The 13,519-nt window shown below is 42.8% G+C and overlaps 1 protein-coding gene across 1 annotated transcript in view; it reads right to left on the bottom strand.

Moving 5' to 3' along the window:
• NKAIN3 (sodium/potassium transporting ATPase interacting 3) overlaps nucleotides 1–13,519 on the bottom strand; it is a 293,652-nt gene that overhangs the window by 111,136 nt on the left and 168,997 nt on the right. The window contains exons 2-3 of the mRNA XM_038766751.1: nucleotides 9,309–9,446; nucleotides 2,371–2,451 (exon numbers count right to left, since the gene is read on the bottom strand). Of these exons, the coding sequence (XP_038622679.1) occupies nucleotides 2,371–2,451; nucleotides 9,309–9,446 (219 nt within the window). The remainder of the gene's footprint in view (nucleotides 1–2,370; nucleotides 2,452–9,308; nucleotides 9,447–13,519) is intronic.

Raw genomic sequence — 13,519 nt, 5'->3', positions numbered from 1 at the left:
TTATTTCTTCTGGTTCACCTTTCACGTCTTCACCTGTTGAAGCCTGGTCTGTGCCCCTTCACGTAAACAGCCAGGCTGAGTGCTGTGCAAAGGTGATATGTTGAAAACCCTTTTTGCTCCTTCAAGACAAGAGCCAATACAGGTGTTTGCAAGTGTCCCGGGTTGCTTGCAATCAATGCAGTGGAGAGAGCGGAGGGAGGAGGCTAATATAAGGAGAATAGTGCAGATTTCAGCCAAATACTTCTGGAGCCGCAGGGTTGAGGCACCCCCTACCAGAGAGGTGAGGTGTGATCTCATAATCTTTGCTTCTCAACCGCAGAAGGATTCCAGCTATAAAGCGGCCTGGGCATTCTGCTTTCCAAACCTGGTGCTCCTGGCAAAGATCGGACTTGTGCTTGAAGTCAGGGGTTCCTGTCTTTGACTCCTTTCTCAAGCTACTTCCCAAGTCTGGAACTCCCTCCCACTTCAATCCCACTAGACCCCAAATCTCTGCACCTAAAATCTCACCTCCTCCGAGAAGCCTCCACAGCTTCATTCTCCACACCCTAAACCACACCCACCCCACTGTCGCCTCTTACCACTTACTTTCTCCCTCAGTCCTTTCATATAACGGTACATTCAACTGCACATTCAATTATTCATTCGGCAACTTCATTCTGAATATGTGTGTGACTACCTCCTCTATCCTTTGTGTCCTCCTGCTTCCACCAAATCTACCTGCCTTCCCCCAGTGGGCTGTAAGTCCTCTGAGGTCAGAGACTATGTTTTTAGGCTTCAGTGTTCTTTTCCCAGCACTTCGTTTGATGTTCTGCACACTGAAAGCACTCAATAAATGCCACCACTGGGTTGATGGATTCCAAGGCTGAGCCAGCAGGTTGCCCTAATGGTCTGAAAGAGTGAAGCAGTTTCTGTCAGTGCCCAGGGGATAAGGGGCGATATGCAGTCCTCTCGACTGGAAGCTCCTCTAGGCTTTGAGCTTCCTCTAGACTGTAAGTTCCTCTAGATTGTAAGCTTCCTCTAGACTGTAAGCACAATGTGGGCAGGGAATGTATCCGTTAACTTGTTATAGTGTACTCTCCCAATTACTTAGTAGAGTGCTCTGCACACAGTAAGCACTCAATTAATGCAATTGATTACTATGCAGCCTGCCCTCCACGTGACACTTTCAGCTGTACTGTGGTGTCCTCCCGCTCCCCACCACCCAGGGATCTGCACTTTTCTGGTACCTTTACTCCTGGGACAGCCTGATCTCTTAAGCAGAGGATCTAGAAAACCAGAGATAGGGGAGGGGGGACTTGTAGGGGGCCAGCTTGAGCAGTGGAAAGGGCACACTTCCCCCACCCACAGCCACAGGACAAACCCTGACCCTGTGATGGACGCTGGACAACCGGCTGGAAATTCTTCTTTACACAGTGGCTGGGAGTCACATGACACTTGGCACCACTCCTTGGGGAACTTTGCATTCCCCCGCCCTTCTTTCCAGCACCCCCCCCCCACCCCAGCAAAATGCCACAAAGTCATGCAAGTATCAGATAATTGGTTATGCTAAGCCTAGAGGGGAATTTCTGCCTTTAGAGAAACAGGACTTGTTGGTATGCAAGGAAAAGAAAGGACAAAGTCATGACAAAAGACTTATTGCTCATTTGAATGGAACCCAAAAATGTCACCATGACAGCCCTGCTTATCTGCTTATCCTAATATTGCTTCTTGAATGTGGCCAAACACAATTTCTGTAACGCGGCACCCAATAGAGTCTCTACTATCTGTTCAGGACTTAGAACCTACTGTCCACACAATGAAGCATTCAGGTGTTTGGGAAAATAAAATCATGGAATTCAGATGTTTGGGGGAGTATTCTTTATCAGCTGTCTCCGGGTTAGTATTCAAATTACGATGTCATTAAGCTTTCCGTATTATGGCATTAATCTCCTTAATCAATCACATTAGGGGCTTCAGACCCAAGGATGTTCATAACCATTTTCCATTCGTTCCTTTGGAGCTCCAGTTACCCCAGTATTCTTTGTGTACCACAAATATTCTTTGTGTCACAGCAGAATCACTTTTGGAACGCGGGAATCACAAATATGACTTAACTTGATTGGGCTCCAGATGCCCAACTCAATAGCATTTACATGCTTTCCAAAGAGGATTATTTCCTCAGGAACCACATTGATACGCAACAATTATGTTTATTGAACACCACCCTTTGGGCCCCAAATACTAGTCTAGGAAGGGGGCAATTTCCTCAGTGGCCACCTTTTGAAATCATTAATGTACTAAGAACAAGACAGATCGTGGTCATCATCCATCCAGCCATTCCCTGTTCTCATCCCTCCCATCCCCGCAAAGTCAAAGTTAGAGTGAACCCACCTTAGAGAGCCCACCTACTTCTAAATAGAAGCAGATGATGAAAATATTCCAGGTGACCCACAGGGCAGTCCATACCGTGTACTAGACAGAAAGAAAAAAGACAAAGAACACCGTGAAGATGAAAGACTTCTTATAGCAAACCAATCGATAATAAAAAAAAATCAATAAGCATAACTCTTCCAGGAACTGCCAGGAAGAGAAGGCTTGACAAGGGCTCTCCTTACTCAGGCCCATTGAGAGCCAAGAAATTACAAATCCAATATTCTCTGCTGCTTTAAATAGGTGCCAGAAGGGCCAGATTTATTTTTTTAAGTGTTTACTGGTCCATAGTCTCCAGATAATCCTTAAACGTTCCTTTGATTACTGTTTCCTGAGTATTTTATCCTCCAATGAACTCGATTATGTAAATCTGCAATGGGGTCGCTGATTATTTTGAAATAATTCAGGCGTTTGTTATCTGCCCAACAGTGCGGGTGCAAGTTGAAAGCCAGAGTCACCATTACTCTTCCATAAAGATATTGCCTGAAAATGAATTTGCAAGGGAAATGCTGAACTGGGACTTTTTATCTGCTTCTTGGAGAAAGAAGTAACTGTCCCTTTTGACAGTTTGTCCACAGGTGCAAGAGCAGAGAAGAATCTAAACAAATTTGATAAAGGAAGAACACCTGAAGGCCCAGGTGTCTACAAGAGGAGAGCTGTCTCTACCCTCATTTCCTCTTTTCCCACTCCATTCTGCATCACCTTCATTTGCTCCCTTCATTCATCCCTCTCAACCCCACAGCACTTAGGTGGGGCTAATAAATCCATAAATTATTTGTTTATATTAATGTCTGTCTTCCCCATTACACTGTGAACTTGTCATGGAAAGGAAACGTGGCTACCAACTCTGTTGTACTGTACTCTCCCAAGCACTCAGTACAGTGCTCTGCACACAGTTAGCACTCAACAAATATCACTGATTGATTGATTGTTGACCTACCTAAAAGCCCTAAAAGCTGAAATCTTATGTGTTAACTCTGGCTAATATCAGAACACCCCATTAATAGCTCTCTGTACATTTGCAAGTAGTCTGTGGGGAAGACTGCTATTTGAGGAGACTTGTCTCTCAAACTTTCATTTTTGCTCTTTAAGTTATGATCTACAGTGGTTGGATGGATGAGCAGAAAAGTACCACCCAACAGGGTAAATATGGGAATTGGACTGTGCCATTTTATGGAGAAAAATCTATGAGTATCTGGTTTCCCATTTTACATACAATGTAAGCAGGCCTTCCAGTATAAATGATCACCTATTAGTGAAGATGATTGCAGTTTTGGAATATTGCTTTGAAATTAAATGTAATAGATACTTTATCATGTTTTTCTAACATACTTCACTGTGTATCAAATAATTGAATCATAAAGTGTGGGCATTATGCTGGCAATACTGTCCCACTCTATTACAGATCTCTTCAAATATTTCTAACTTTCTGGAAAATAAAACAAAACTGCAATGAACTGTCCTAGGCTTGAACGGATCCCTTTGGTATAGTTTACCTTAGTCATGAGTGAAAAGGAGCCTCTTTTAGTAAATTTGAATCTTGGGGACATTCAATATTTGTTCAGCTGTTGGAACAGAAAGTAAATCTCCTCCAAGAAGCCTTCCCAAACTAAGTCCCACTTTTCCTCATCTCCCACTTCCTTCTGCATCACCCTGACTTGCTCCCTTTGCTCTGCCCTTCTCTCCCAGCCCCACAGCACTTAGATATGTATCTATAATTTTATTTATTTGTATTGATATCTGTTTATTTCTATTCAGTTTCCCTCCGTCTAGATTGTGAGCTTGTTGAGTGCAGGGATTGTCACTCTATTGTTGTACTCTACTTTCCTGAACACTTAATGCAGTGCTCTGCATCATCATCAATCGTATTTATTGAGCGCTTACTGTGTGCAGAGCACTGTACTAAGCGCTTTGCACACAGTAAGTGCTTAATAAATACTACTGAAGGAATAAATAAATAGTCTTTTTGGAGGAAAATGGTCTTGCATAGATGGAAAAAGAAAAACACCTCACAAGCAAGTGACTGGGCTGGAGCTCATAACTCAGGGGAGGGACAGCAACTTGGAACGTAATTATGCATTTGCAAATCAGAAAAGTGCACCTTTCTTCCCTCTTAATTTTTTTTGGTGTTTTGCTTTAAACCAAATCAATACAGGGTCTTGGCTGACGGTTTTTCTTGCTTGGGATTTATAATCAGATGCAAATGTACAGATCTAACTATGCCTATATATTCCTATAGCCTTGATGATTCTCTTAAACCCAATTCTTACCTCTGATGCCAGCGTTACAAAGCACTCATGTTTAAGGGTGCCCGCTTTGCCCTCTACCTCAGCTTTTACTTCTGTCCTGGCTGCTTTTCAGGGGCTTGAAAGTAGTACCAGCAAGCAAGAGAAGGGATGTGCATGCAAAAGGGGAGAGGAGAGGATGGGAGTGCTTTGCCAGTGTGGCTGGGACTGTTTTACATGTATGTGCCCATGCTCATAGGCAGGGCAACATCCTAGTTAGCACAATGGACATTCAGTCTTGGATGAGTGTGAATAGGTGCCCAGGCACAGATACACCAAGACACACACACACACAAAAACATGTGCACACTCAGATGGACACACAGGGCCCTACTGGAACTATTTTCAGCCCATCCCCTACTTGGAGACAGGGGCTTTAGGGAAGTGGAGACTTCCCCTCTAAACTTCGCCCCATTTAGACTGTAAGCTAGCTGTGGGCCGGGAATGTGTCTGTTATATTGTTGTATTGTACTCTCCTAAACGCTTAGTACTATGCTCTGCACAGAGCAAGCCCTCAGTAAATACCATTGACTGACTGACTATTGAGGCGACTGCAATGCAGATTAAATGATTTACCCAGAGAGGTACAGAATCCCCTTTTCTAGGAGCTCTAAGATTTCAGTTTAGTGTTTCATTTTTCAGGTCCTGAAGACCTAAATAAGTGAACAAAAGATGAATGTAAATTCCTGCCATCCTTCCCAGTGAAGTAAGTGACTTGTATTTGCCTTTTGAGGAAAGTTTGGAACAACTTTAATGGCTTTGGATGGCTTCTACACACCCTTCAAGCATTAAGATTCTATAATTAAAGGAGCTTGTCACACAGTGAAATCTTTAACCTCCGCTTTACTTATTTTATGTATTTGCCTTTGCAAACTTAATACTGTATAGGACATTTAGGAAACAGGAATTAGATTCTTCTGAAGACAAGGGAAAATTTATTCTAGCAATAAAACATGCTACCTATGCTGAAAGGCAGAAGACACAGCGTATAACTCAAACAAGCCTGGCACTTGTCAGCAAGAGCTTAGAAAGTGATTGTCATTATATGGAATCCAAGCAAAACAAGAGTGAAAAAGTAATAGATGCTCTTCCTTTAAACAAGTGGCTCTCCATCAGTCTTGAAGCAGAGCTATGTGCTGAATACCCAGACATTCTTGCAGGGGAAAGGGAGAGAGAGAAAGATTTCTTGTGTCCAAAGAGGATGCTATTCATTTTCTAAGTACACTTCTTTGGTATCAACAACCCAGGCCCACTGCGGCTTCACATTTACTGTGGCTAAAGGAAGGGGACAGAAAAATGTTCCATCTGGGATTTAAAGTCTCTTGACTTTTCTAGGGATTTTTCTGACCGGCTTCAGGAGTTGGGATAGAGTAAATTTCTCAGCTGTCTCCTGTAGCATTTTTATCCACCTAGAACTATCAATCTTTTACTTTACCATTTTGGTAATGACATGCTTGCTTCTATAGAAGAACTGAACAATTTACTAGCCTAAGGACACTATCAAATGGCAAGTCACTTAACTTCTCTGTACCTCAGTTACCTCATCTGTAAAATGGGGATTAAGACTGTGAGCCCCACGTGGGACAACCTGATCACCTTGTAACCTCCCCAGCGCTTAGAACAGTGCTTTGCACATAGTAAGCGCTTAATAAATGCCATGAAAAATGACTGGGAGGAAGAAAAAGGTGGGAGCAGGGAGGCAGGAAGTGTTGCAGTCCTAAAGTGAGGGACTTGAGGGGTTGGGGGGAGACTCTGGTAGGAGCTGCAGAAGAAGCAAACCCCAAGGATCAGCCCAGGGGAAAGGGAAAAGAGCCAAAGGAAGGCCTGGGAGGGATCGAGTGGTTTTCATCCCTCTGATGTGGCTCAGCCTCCCCTTCACTCCATCCTGGAAAGCCTCAGGACTGGCTCTCTTCTGTGTCCTTCTGCAGCTTCTCAGGGGAGCAGGATGGTAGAGGGTGATTAGTCAGAGACTCCTGTCACTTGCCCAGGAGTTTCTGATCGCGTACAAGTTCTCTTGCTGCATTAATATGGCAGCCACACTTTGAAAAAGTTTGCTCTGGACCATCTAAACGTACTGTTGATTCCTTGTTCTAAGGTGTGTGAAATTCAACATAGAAGCCTTAGTGCATGGGACCAAACAAGACTACTGTTTCTAATGCTGGGTGAAGCAAGTCAGAAAAGGAAAGAAAGAGGAAGATGTGTGGGGAAATGGTCACTGGTGTTTGGGATAAGGTGACTGGGAGGTTGGGATGTGTGGAAATTCAAATTTATCTAGGCAGGAGGGGACAAATGATTGAATATAAGACCAGGAAAAAGCTTTTCAGCTATTCCAGGAAAACTTTGACTTCAAGAAGCATCACCACAATTGGCATCAAATGCCCCAATCTTCATCCTTGAATTCAGATTTGAGTTTTCAGCTATTCCCTCTAACCTTGTTTGATATTTTATGTTTAAGCTTTGCCTACTTTCCTGCTAGCTGTATTTCAGAACCAGGAAATAGTATATCCTGCCCAGTGGGGTAATAAACATGCATGGAGCTAATGTTACATTCTGAATTTCATTATCCTTTTCAAATGAAGATGTTCAAGACCTTTCGCTGTTTCACGACCTCATCATTCTTAAACATAACTATCTACAAAGCAGCTTGGTGGACTCCTACTAAAAACTAAAGAGATTTTACCAGAAGTGAGGAGATCAGTACAGTAAGTTATATAAAACAAGTAAGATTAGCCTTCAGATGGGGAAGGAAATAGGAGATTTGAACACTTCTATGAATCACATTGGGTGTCTTTGAATAGGTTCTCATTTACTCTGTACTTTCTAGTAAATGGCAGTCTTCTCTTCACCAATCTCTGGGATTTGGTTTCTCAAAGCCCCCATAGTTGGCAAAAGCATGGTTGGAATGAGCAAAGCCTTATAGGATAAAAGGGGTTGGAGGCCCACAGTTCTAGTCTCACCGGGTATCCTTCCTTCTCTTAATCAATTCTGAAGGGGACTCCACATCTAAGCAATAATAATTATAATATAGTACTTGTTAAGCACTTACTATGTGCCAAGCACTGTTCTAAGGTTTGGGGTAGATACAAGTTAATCAGGCTGGACACAGTCCCTGTCCCACATGGGGCTCACACACTTAATCCCCATTTTACAGATGAGGTAACTGAGGCCCAGAGAAGTTAAGTGACTTATCCAAGGTCACACAGCAGACATGTGACAGAGCTGGGATTAGAACCCAGGTCCTTCTGACTCCCAAACCCATGCTCTATACACAAAGCCAAGCTGCTTCTCAACACCTCCCATAGACACCCACACCTATCCTCCGGCTTGATGGTTCAATTCCACTCCATTTTCCACCTTTCACTCAGAGGCCCAGACTAAGGGCCCTGAAATCCAGAGAAAACAGGGAGCTTTGAGCCTGGATCAGGTGGACACAGAGAACAGTGGAAGGATCTTTTGGGGAGGGGAAGTAAGGCATAGGGTTGAGGGGGATGAAATGGAAGGGCAGGTTGCAGGCTGAGGAATTAAACTGTTCACCATGAAAATCAACATGGCATCCCCAGACTATTGAGAGTGGGAGGTCTGGGAAGAGAAACAAAAAGTAGCCTATACACTTCAGTGCAATTATTTCTTATTTCACACCACAGCAGGGAGTGTCTCAGCATTATTATCATCTTAACTGAGGAAAAACAGTTTCTTTTGGCTGGCAGATTAGCAGCAAAATCCATTTAATTGGCTTAATTGATGAAATAGAGAGCATGCTCACCCAGGTGGGAGGGCCCTAATCCAATTCTCCAGACTGGAACTGGAACTCATGTAAACTTAGAGAAAAGACCAGCGATGGACAGTATTGAACTTGATAGGAGTTGTTTATGCCATGTGATGGGGTTGGGCACCTTTCAGGAAACTGAAAGCCCCATTTTTATGCACGCTGAGGGGTGTGAAGATTTAGCCTTGTTGAACTAGACTGTAAGCTCATTGTGGGCAGGGAATGTGCCTGTTTATTGTTGAACTGTACTCTCCCAAGTGCTTAGAACAGTGCTCTGCACACAGTAAGCGCTTAATAAGACTGGATGAATGAACTGCATGCGGCATGTGTTTTCTAAATGCACAGCAATCTCTGCTAGTTCCCATTATATGATCCCTACACCCACACCCCTTTCACAACACAGGAGTTTCAAGTGAAATAGATTTTGGAAGTTGGAGTAGAAAAGAAAAGAGCCAAATATTTACAAGGACTATCTGAAGAGGCTCAATTAGAGTTTCCAGGACTACTTTAATTCTATGTCATTAACATTGGTGGTCATTCCCAGTATTTTTGCTTCACTGATTATGCTCCTTAAGGGCAGGGACTTTGTCCTCTTCGTCTCTGTAAATCTTTCCAATGCCCAGTTCACTGCTCAGAAAATAAAGGGCACCCAATAAATGTTGACTGAGTGATAGCATCGAATTTCCACCTTAAAACCTGAATGTCGCCATCAGACTGCTTCCTCTATAACCTTAGGTGTATGATTCAAGACACAGAGGAACAATTTAAATCCTTCCACTCATTTTACTCTATTGACTAAGCAGGGTTTAAAGCTTTATAACAAATATGAAAAGAAGTGAAGGACTTACCACCACCATGTACCGAGGCCTGAACTGTATGGTTCCAAACAGGCCCAAAATTACAACAATTATATGCAGGAAGTTTCCAAGAATCGGAGCCCATTGGAAGCCCAGGAAGTCAAAGATCTGCCTTTCTAATGCAGAGAGCTGGAAGAAAATACAAAAGACAGGACATTAGCCTTTAAGCATGACTATTTCCGCAGTCATTTCATTACTCTAGACTTCAGTGTGCCATTAATTTCCAGGGAGTGTGGGGAGGATTGGAACACCTATTGTGTGCTGAGCACTCCTGCACTTCAGAGAGGAATAGATCTAAAAAATAGCATTTCTGTCTGCTGGGAGCTTAGACTCTACTGACAGACCCTAAATCATTTATGGATAAGCAGGAAAAGGGAAAGAAGGCTAAGTGAATGAAAAGTGCACAAAAAGTGAAGTCCATAATTTGCTGTGTACGTGAACCACGTGTGGCTGAGAGTGCAGAATTGTTGAGGTGGGAATTGGGAAAATATGACCGGGGAGAAGAAAGGTGATTTAGGGAACGTCTTCTGGAGGTGGTGGAGTTTCGGAAGAGCTATGCTCTGGTAGATTTGGAGGTGGAGGTAACTCTCTGCAGGGGAGAGAGCAAGAGGCCAGAAGCAGGAGGAAGAGAAACGAGGAGATTGGCTTGGGAGGGGGATAGATTGTGAGCTGGGGAGCAGAGGTAGAAGTAAGGAGGAGAGAGCTGGTGAAAGCCTTGAAATCGAAGGTCAGGGGTTTTGACTTGATATGGGGGGAAATGGGTAGCTGTTGGAGGGTTTTGATAGGGAAAGATGTGGGCAGAGTGAGCTTTCAGGAAGACACTTTGGGAGTCAGAGGCCATGGCTTCTAATCCTGGCTCTGCTGCTTGCCAGCTGTGTGACTTTGGGCAAGTCACTTAACTTCTCCGGGCCTCAGTTACCTCATCTGTAAAATGGGGATTAAGACTGTGAGCCCCACGTGGGACAACCTGATCACCTTAGAACAGTGCTTTGCACATAGTAAGCGCTTAACAAATTCCATCATTATTATTATTAAGTATGGACTGAAAAGGGGAGAGGAATGGTAATATGAACTGTATTGACTGAACACACACTAGATGCATTCACTGTACTAAGTGGATGGAGACACTGAGAAGAATGAGGAGCCTATTATAGCCATTAATAGTCCTGTGATATACCAGCCTCTCCCTCTGCCAATTGCTTGTTCTCACCCTCTTTTCTGCTTGGAATTCTCTCCGCTTCACATCTGGCAGACCACAGCTCTCATTCATTCATGCAATCACATTTATTGAGTGCTTACTCTGTGCAGAGCACTGTACTAAGCGCTTGGGAAGTACAAGTTGGCAACATATCCCACCGTCAAATTCCTTCTGAAATCACATCATCTCCAAGAGGCCTTCCCTGACTAACCAATAATTTCCCCATCCCATTTCCCCCTCTACTGCCACTTCCACATCCCCTAAGCACTTGGGTAATCACACCGCTCACGCACCAGAGCATCTACAAACCCACTCCACTGCTTCCTGCAGTTCAATTTAGTGTCTCTCTACCTAGATTGTATGTTCTTTGTGGGGAGGGATTATTTGTACTAATTTTATTATTCTCTCCAAGCACTTAGTAGAGTGCTCAGTTGCTCAATAAATACAATTGACTAAATGATAGTCCAAAAGAAACATGCTACATTGTTCTAAATGAAGATTATACACCAGATTCTTATTGCTGACATTATGGACCCCCTTCTCCAGCAAACATTTGGGTTATATTATACTCTCAAAGAACAAGCCACCGACTGTCTGGATGATAGCCTAGTGGATGTAAGCTTCTTATGGGCAGGGAATGTGTCTGTTAATTTTGTTGCATTGTACTCTCCCAAGCAGTTAGTACAGTACTCTGCACATAGTAAGCACTCAATAAATACCATTGATCAATAAAACATGGGTCTGGGAACCAGAGGACCTGGGTTCTAATCCTAACTCTGCCTCTTGCTGGCTGTGTGACCTTGGACAAATCACTTAACTTCTCTACGCCTTAGTTTCCGCAACTGCTAAATGGGGATTCAGTATCTGTTCTCCCTCCTAATTGATTGTGAATCCCATGTGGGACAGGAACTTTATCCAGCCTGATTATCTTTCCCAGCATTTAGAATGGTGCTTGACAAATAGTAAGCAATTAACTTAAAAAAAATTAAAATAAAAATGAAAACTGAGAAAATCAGAATAACTGCGAAAATGAACTTTTCAAACTGAGTGTACAGTCCAGTTCCTTCTTCTGTCAGAAATTTTATGTGTAACACTCAATTTTATAATAAGGAGAAAAATTCAAAACATTTTTCTAATGCCATTGATTATTTGGCCTTTATCTTTTGGAGTGGCAGGAGCCTTAGAACAAATTGTAGGCCTGGAGGAGGAATAAACTTTCTAATAAATGAAAGGGAATATTTTTAAACAAAGGAGCAGGGAGGATTTCTCCTATAATATCGAGGTTGTTTTCTTGAAGAACTTCATTATGCAAAAAATGTGTTACTGAATCATTGATTCAATGGCAGTTACTGGGGCAGAGAGTTGAAGGCAGGCTTTCAACTATGATAAGTTTTGGATAAAATCTTCCTTTTAGTGCTTTGGTCACCACTAGCAGAATGTTTTACACCTTTGCCACTCATTGCCATTTTACTGTATTAAAGTTGCAAAAGCCCAAAGAAACACGGAGAGAGTCTATCCAGTGGCCTTACCATGTGACTTTTTTTTCTGGGTTTACATACATAGGTCTATTTGACTACATAAGCATTCATGTAGCTACTTCATCCTGATTCACTATTCCTTGATCTGCTTCCACCATTTGAAATAATTTTTGCCTGTTTCTCTCTCCCAGATTGTAAGCTCCTTGAGGGTAGGGAATGGGTACCCTGACTTCTGTTATCTTCCCCCAAGCATGGAGTACAGTGCTTTGCAATCAAGAGGTGTTCTCTAAATATCACTGATTGATTGATCAGCTGACTTGAAGTGGCCTAACTTCTTAAGAGTCAGGAAGCAAAGAAAGGCTCTTGCAGAACTGAAGCGCTCACTACAAAGAACATGGAGAAAGATAAGTACAGACCAAAGCACTGAAACAGCAAAATCAAAGGCCAATACTGCCCACTGAGAGATTCTTAAGGTTGCTCCATTAAATTGGTTAGCTAGAGCTAATTTGGAAACTCAATGGACCACACTCCAGGGAAATCTTGGAGACAACGTTCATAACCTCTTTTACGATAATCAAAAAGCAACAAACTGAATTTTCAAGGCATGTCCCAAGGCTTGAAATCATTCAGCTTTTACCGAGAAATTGCCAACCATTTTTTGATACTGGATTAACAGGAAACCCAAGAAACCTTTGTAAACAGTTGAGTGCTTCATCCCTGTCTTTGGGAGCTCCAACACTGGGCTACGTGTAAACAAGTGCTTGACATGTTTTTGGTTATGTTGCTGAGAAAATACATTCAAACCCAAATGCCCATGAGTCTACAAAGCTACCACGCAATGAAGCCTGTTCACAGGAGATAGCAAAAGTTCCAAGAAATGAGAGCCCAAATCATCTGTTGTTAAAATATCAATATTGAGACTGACCTCTACTTGGAGAAAATGTATTTCATGCCAAAAATGAGGTGAATCACTCGGGCTACATCTAGTGATTCTTAATAAATCAATACCACCAATTCCAGGCTCTAATATAGCAATTTTCATCTTCAAAGCAGGCTAAATAAATGTCAGCTATAGCATCTTTTAAAGGAAGGGTCTGGTTGGCTCACCCACTTCGGGGGCACTTTCCTTGCTTTGGGGTGTTAAACGCTGGCCTCAGCAACCTTACAGCATCGATTAATTTGGACAATTCTCAAGTTCCTCCTACCGAGTCAGCAAAGTCTTCTCCTTCCCCTTTGTGTAGACATCCCCATTGGAATCTGTGTTTAGAACTGATGAAGGGCCTCTGTGCTGGGACTTTGTAAATCAGATAGAGGCGAGGCCAGGGCTAGATCTGATTTGCTTTTATCCACCCCGGAGCTTAGTACAGTGCCTGGCACTTAGTAAGCGTTTAACCCCAGGTCTCAGTCAATCAATAGAATTTATTGAGCTTTTACTATTACTGCTAATAATAATAATTATGGTCTTTGTTAAGCGCTTACTATGTGCTGAACACTGTTCTAAGTGCTGGGGTAGATCCAGGTTAATC

The sequence above is a fragment of the Tachyglossus aculeatus genome, chromosome 25 (genome assembly GCF_015852505.1).
Source record: "Tachyglossus aculeatus isolate mTacAcu1 chromosome 25, mTacAcu1.pri, whole genome shotgun sequence".
Taxonomy (NCBI): domain Eukaryota; kingdom Metazoa; phylum Chordata; class Mammalia; order Monotremata; family Tachyglossidae; genus Tachyglossus; species Tachyglossus aculeatus.
The sequence above is the reverse complement of the archived record's forward strand: the minus strand, read 5'-3'. Positions and strand labels throughout refer to the sequence as shown.